This window comes from Rhincodon typus, chromosome 35 (genome assembly GCF_021869965.1).
Source record: "Rhincodon typus isolate 14 chromosome 35, sRhiTyp1.1, whole genome shotgun sequence".
Classification (NCBI taxonomy): Eukaryota; Metazoa; Chordata; class Chondrichthyes; order Orectolobiformes; family Rhincodontidae; genus Rhincodon; species Rhincodon typus.
The window spans coordinates 8643757-8650773 of NC_063366.1; the positions used below are offsets into that span (position 1 = coordinate 8643757).

The 7017-nt window shown below is 44.1% G+C and overlaps 1 protein-coding gene across 1 annotated transcript in view; it reads right to left on the reverse strand.

Annotated features, from left to right (window-relative positions):
• Positions 1–836: 836 nt before the first annotated feature.
• Positions 837–7017, reverse strand: part of LOC109919963 — a 13554-nt gene continuing 7373 nt past the window's right edge. Inside the window, exons 6-7 of the mRNA XM_048616967.1 lie at positions 2049–2124; positions 837–1814 (exon numbers count right to left, since the gene is read on the reverse strand). Coding sequence (XP_048472924.1) covers positions 1580–1814; positions 2049–2124 — 311 coding nt within the window. The 3' untranslated portion in view covers positions 837–1579. The remainder of the gene's footprint in view (positions 1815–2048; positions 2125–7017) is intronic.

Below are 7017 nucleotides of genomic sequence, written 5' to 3' on the forward strand. Positions count from 1 at the left end.
CTATAAACTAAAATGGATTTTTGACACTGTTGCATAGCTAGAATGCCAGACATGTGCAACTTGGAAAAATAAGGTGGTGCCCTTTTTCAGTTGTGAAAGGCAATGTTGCTGCCGGAGCACCGAGACTGCGGAGACAGAATGTCACCAGGAGTTTTTGACAACCTGCCTGACGATAGCCTTTTGATTGGTCCAGATGTAGTTTGCTTCAGATCCGTAAATATACAGCAGTCAGAGACTTGTGGAGTCAGCAGACAGAAATCCTCTCTCTTTCCACCTCCTCTTGGTGCAAGTGAAAAGGTTTTTAAAAAAAAAAAAATGAGACTGGAAACAAAGAATTCTAATACAAGGAAATACCTTGGTCCACTGGATTAATGTGAAAAATGACCATTGCTTAAAAAAAAACTGAGAGAGACAATTTAACCCATTCTTGTGATCTGGACTTCAATCTTTAGAATTTTGTTTTCCTTGTCGTTATTTTTCCACCCATAATATGTGTCTTAAACTGTCTTTTGTCTTTTATTCGTTAACTGAGTGTGTGCGTATTTGGGATTTTTAAGTAGCATTTAAGTTGATTTGCAGTTGTACAGTAATCATACAGTCATAGTCATACAGCACAGAAACAGACCCTTTAGTCCAACTTGTCCATGTTGACCAGGTTTCCCAAACTGATCTAGTCCCATTTGCCTACATTTGGCCCATATCCCTCCAAAACTTACCTATCCATGTATCTGTCCAGTTGTCTGTTTAAATGTTACAATTGTACCAGCCTCTACCACTTCCTCTGCCAGTTCATTCCATACACACACCACCCTCTGTGTGAAAAAAGTTGCCCCTCAGGTCCCTTTTAAATCTTTCCCCTCTCACCTTAAACTTATGCCCTCTTGTTTTGGACTCCCCTACCCTGGGGAAAAGACCCTGGCTATTTAAGACCCCTCATGGTTCTATAAACCTTTCGAAGGTCACCCATCAGCCTCCTACTCTCCAGGGAAGGATTCAAATTCCACACAGTACTCTGAACTTAGCCTTACCAATGTATTGTACACCTGTAACATGACATCCCAACTCCTGTGCTGAATGCTCTGACCGATGAAGGCAAGCAGGCCAAATGCCTTCTTCCACCATCCTGTCTACCCGCAACACCACTGTCAAAGAACTTTGTACTTGCACTCCCAGATCTATCTGTTTGACAGCAACCCCAACCCTTTTCTCCCCCTCTTTCTTTACAAAGTGGGTTGCAATAAATAGCTATTTCCCAAAAATGACAAAACTTGGGCAGGAATAGCTTTCGTCTGGAATAGCAGCCAGTCAGACAAACTGGTCAGCTTGGCGGTCTAACTGGGATTTGACACATTTTCTGTTGGCTCGCCCAATAGCTGGAGACGGGGGTGGCGGGGGGGGTGCTTGATAATCGACACACTGTTCCCAGTTAAGGCGCGGCGAGAGATACGGTTGACGGGCAGAGAATCGCAGTGGAGTTGAATGATGATACGCGGGCTGGTGCGGTGCTGTGATCGTGGCGACACGTCCGCTCCTCGCTTGTGAATGGGAGAGGACCTGGCGAAAGGGACACTGTTGTCACTTACGTCTCTGATGGGACCACTCGGTCCGTCTCGGTGCTTTTTGTTTCAGGGTGCCTGTCTTTGGAACCGTGGTGGTGGCCGTACCCAAGACCCTCGCTGTAAGGCTCCCGCTCGGCAGGTTCTGCTTTCGCTCTGGGGCTGCTCTCCTCCAGCGGATATTTGGAGACGCTGTCCGAGGTGGAACCTGCGCCGCTGAACAGGGAGTTGTCCGTCTCATCCTCCATGCTGCCGATACTGGAGTGGAGAGAGACTAAACGTCAGGAAATGATCAGATTGCAAACCCCGCGACAGCTAATATTACTTTTGGGGGGTGGGGCGGGGGGGTTACCACGCAACTTGAAATCTCAGCGCAATTCGCAAGTGCACAAGCCGCCGGTGAGAAACGTTACCTGACCAGAACCGGTGGGAAAGAAGGAAATGGGAGAGGTGAAGGTCACGGTCTCACTTGTCCTGGTGGAGGAACGGTACCTGCTGGGGTGCGATAAGGTTACAGTCGATTCCGATCCCGCTGACAGCGATGGGACACTATCCAAGTCAACTTGTTCTAGGAGAAACATTGGCAGAAAAGAAAGCACTTACTCAGATGTCTGGGGTAGTCATCAGAAAAAAAAACTTGCAATGTCTATAGAACACTGCCCGACCTCGAAGCGTCCGGAAGTGTCTGCGATTTGCATTGACTGAGAAGTCCCGAGTAAGCACACCATGTTTCTTTCTAGCTTTCTTGCAGCTGAGATGCACTCTGCTGTGAGTGGCAAGCACCTAGGTAGCTAACTGATTAAAAGCGGTTTCTCTAAGGCCTAATTCAGCTGGCTACGAATACAAGGTTCTTCAGTATAACCAAGGCCCAACAAAAGTTACTAAGGAAACAGAGGGGGTTGAGATAGGCGAGAGGTGGCCACTGTTTCCCTACGTTTTTCTATTCTCCTAACCCCATAGAAACTGGTTCTTGCTGTGCTGAAGAGACAGGAGGGAGTGGCGAATGTCTGGTAAGTGGTTAAGGTTTATCCTATAAAGTTCTAACATTTTATAAAAAGTTAGTAAATGTTAAACAAAGCAACATAAATACATTAATAAACAAATGAATAATATAATTAAATAGGTAACTAAAACTTATGAAGGACGGCAGGACTGGTGCTACATCAATGCAGCAGCATGTGGGAGTTCCTGGATACCACCGTGACACTGGGCAAGCACGTCTACTGTAAGTGACATCCAAACAGGTTCGGCTCAGAGTTTATGAACTGGAGACTGAATTAGATACATCATAACACATCAGAGAGGGGGGGCAAGGTTCCTGGATTCTTAATATCAACAAGCAGGCACCATGCATAGAACACAACCTTCTGATTTGGTCAATGGGCAGTTTATTTTTAAATTCATTCACAGGATGAGGGCATCGCTGGATAGGTCAGCATTTATTGCCCATCCCTAATTGCCCAGAGGGCAGTTAAGAGTCAACCACATTGCTGTGGGTCTGGAGTCACATGTAGGCCAGACCCATTAAGGATAGCCGTTTACTCCCCTAAAGGACATTACTGAACCAGATGGGTTTTTCCTAGAATCAATTCATGGTCATCATTAGACTCTGCATTCTAGTTTTTTTCTTATTGAATTCAAATTCCACCATCTGCGGGATTCGAATCTGGGTTGCCAAAACAGTACCTGGGTCTCTGGATTAACAGTCCAGCGATAATACCACTAGGCCATCACCCTCCCTTGAGTTGTGACTGTCAGTGAAGCAGGTCAGGGGACCCAAAGGTCAGGAATGCCAATCTCGGCAATAATCCAGTAGGTTTGATGTTCTCTCAGCTCGTTTGGATAAGAACAGGGGGTCTGCAAGGTGGATGAACAATCTGACCACAGCACCAAGGTACTGGAAGCCATTAAAGTGGGGGGAGCAACAAGCAAAGTGACAGTGGTAATTACAGAATGACGAAGGAAGCCGTTTCCTGCAGAAAAGAGAGAGATGACTATGTTGCCTGCTTGGGACCGGGGATCAGGACATCTGTTCAGGGCTGGAAAGGTACTTTAAATGAAGGGGAAAGGACTGAATGCTCATGGTCCATAAGATGTCCAACAACACAGATAGATCTTGGAAAAAGATGTGCTCAGTGAATATGAGGAGCCAGCAACTAAATTAGAAACTAAATTAAATTAAGAGCTATAATCTGTGAATTAACGATCTGAGCTAGGTGCAAATTAGCACGGGGGTACATAAAATTAGAGAGATGAATACAGACATTAAAGGCTGGTGTGGAAGAAGTGGGTTCTAGTTTATGGGCCATTGGCATTGGAAGTGGGGAAAGTGGGGGTTGTACCATTGAGACGGTCTACACCTGATCCACAGTGGGGCAAGTGTTCTTGTAAACTGTGCAACTATGGAAACAGAGAGAGTTTTAAACTAAATAGTGGGGCGAGGGATGAAATGTGGAAAGATGTCATTATTACAAAGAGAAAAGACAAGTTAAAATAGTAAGATGGGAAATGAGGGCCAGAGACTATTAGGAAAGAACAGACAGAAAAGAAACTAGGGAAAACTTTAAAAAAGACAAAATTGAAGGCTCTGTATCCAAATGAGTGTAGCATTCGGAAAGTGAACAAATGGATAAAGCATATTGAAGTGAGCAAATATGACCAATTGCTACAATGGAACTGTGGATGACAGGTACTGGTTCCTGAAAATTGAGTGATACGTGACATTCAAGAAGAAAAGGAATCTTAGGTGCAGGTGGATAGCACTTGCACAAGAGTTATAGCTGACCTTAGTTCAGGAGATCAGGATGCAGAATTGGTTTGAGTGGAAATGAGGAAGAGTAGGGGTAAGTAGACACTAGTGGGAATGGTCTACAGGCCCTCCAGCAGTAACCACAATGTGGGACAAGATACCTAGGAGAAATATTAGGCGCTTGTGATAAAAGGGCTGGGAATCATCATGGGAGACTTTAATCTGCACAGGGGTTGATCAAATGCCTTCAAGATAGTTTCTTGGAGTACCATACTCGGGAATCAACCAGAGATCAGTTATATTGGACTTGGCATTGTCCAGTGTGACAGGGTTAATTAATAACCTTAAAGTAAAGGATCCTTAGGTTGCAACGATGACAATATGATTAAATTTTACATCCACTTTGAAAGGGCAAAGATTGGTCCAAGATTAGTTTTCTTAAACTTAAAGCAAGTTCGAAATCTGAATGAGTTGGAGTGAACTGCCATACTAGGTTAGGGAATGGAGCATAAAGAAACAATGACAGATGTTTAAGGGGATATTTCAGAACACACAGAGTAAGTATATTTCTGTGATGAAGGAAAATTGTATAGTGCAGACCTACATTCTGTGGTTAGTTACGATTAGAGGAAGTATCAAACTTGAGAAAAAAAAGCATGTAACGGCACAAAGTTGACTGACAAGTTGGATGGTTGGTCAGAATACGGCTGGGGATTACCTAAAGGTTCATCAGGAAGAAGAAATTAAAGTATGAGAGGAAGATATTGGGAAATGTAAAAATTGATAGTAAGAGTTTCTGAAGGTATTTAACAAGGAAAAGAATAAGTAAGGTGAACATTGGTCCTCCAGGGAGTGAGGATGGGGAGATAATAGTAGACAATAAAGGAAATGAATAAATATTTTGCTTCTGTCTGCATAGGAGAGGATTTTCTTTTATTTATTCAGGGGATATGGCCTTCACTAGCAGGGCCTGAATTTATTGCCTATCCCCAACTCTTCTTGAGAAGGTGACGGTGAGCTGTCTTTTTGGGATTGCTTCAGTCTGATTGGTGTAGGTACACCCCCAATGCTGTTAGGGAGGGAGTTTCAGAGTTTTAACCCAGAAACGGTGAAGAAATGGTGATATACTTGCAAGTCAGCGAGGTGAGTGGCTTGGAGGGGCACTTGCACATGGTATTCCCAAATAACATTCCAGTAGCAGCAGTAAATCAGCATTACGGAAAGAACAGGGGAACCTAGTTAAATTTACTCAGTTGCTGGGAAAGTGGTACTAAGCGATCTGACAGAGCTGGGGCTGCTAAGTCACTGGGTCCAGACAGACTGCATCTGAAGACCCTCAAAAAAAAAGTGGCTAATGAGGTGGTAGATGCACGAGTGTTAATTTTCCAAAATTGCCAGGATTCCTCAGTAGAAAGAAGCAAATATAACCCCTCTATTCAAGAAGGGAGGAAGGCAGAAAACAGGAAATAATAGGCCAATTAGCTTGATGTCTGCTTAGGGGAGAAAGAGGTTACAGCTGAGCACTCATTTGAGTAATAAAACTCAAACTTTTCGGAAGAGTCAGCATAGTTTTGTGAAGGCAAAACCAAGCAATTCGTCGGAGTTCTTTACAAGTGAAGGAAATACTATCCTTAGATTTCCCAGGACGCATCTGATAAGGTGTCACTTCAAAGGCTATCGTGGAAAATGAAAGCTTGCGATGGAGGGGGGTTACATATTAGCATGGAGAGAAGATTGGCTGGCTAGCAGAAAACAGAGTACGCATAACTGGGTCTTTGCAGATTGTCAGGATATGAACGTGAGAGTTCCATAGAGTACCATGATGGGACTTCAACTTTTTTTGCACTATACATCAATGACTTGGATGTGGGCAATGAAGGCTTGGTAGCTAATTTCACAGACCACACAATGGGAGGAAGGTTTGCTATGAAGGCACAAGGGGCCTGATTTTCAAATGCTATGTCACGCTAATTGCTCCTTTTTATGCAACCAAAGTGCTCTGTATTTCTTACAGGAGACTCTAATCAGGGCTCCTTCAGAAATGTAGGGCCATACTTCCATTCTAACATGTTACTTGTGGTGTCGGACAGTTGCTGGAAGGAAAGCCACATTCCCTTTCTCACGGCAGTCATTAAAGGGTCCAGCGTCACAGATAGCCACCTTGACATCTGCTGTCAAGGGGTGAATATGAAAGATAAGTGTGAGAGTTGAGGGTGCCAGAAGAGTAGAGTGCCAAGTGAGTGTGTGACACAAGTTGGCGGTTAGTTGAATATTTACCCAGGAGTTTGGCGGCGTATCTAGTAACCGACTTTTCCAAAGTAACCATTTACTTAACTGTAGCGAGACCCTCCAAATTCTCAGATTTAAATGGACTCTTTCAGAGGGTTCTAGGATCAGGGGAAATCGACTGGTGGAAACTTCAATTTCTCAGGAAATTCCTGCCGAGCATGGCAAGTTGGGATTTCACAGAGTTTCTATAGTGCAAGTCCCACCTGCATGGCAGAAATGATTATCTAACTGTCGGAAAATCTGGGCCAGTGTGTTTGCAGAAGGACGGACATAGGTTGTGAGGGGTGACTTGATCGAAGTGTTTAAGATCCTGAATGGGTTGGACAAATTAAAGAGGGAGAGAACTTTTGTGGGCAAGTCTAAAATAAGGAGGCACTGTTAAAATTAGCGGAGGCCTTTATGGACAGCAATGAAGATGAACAT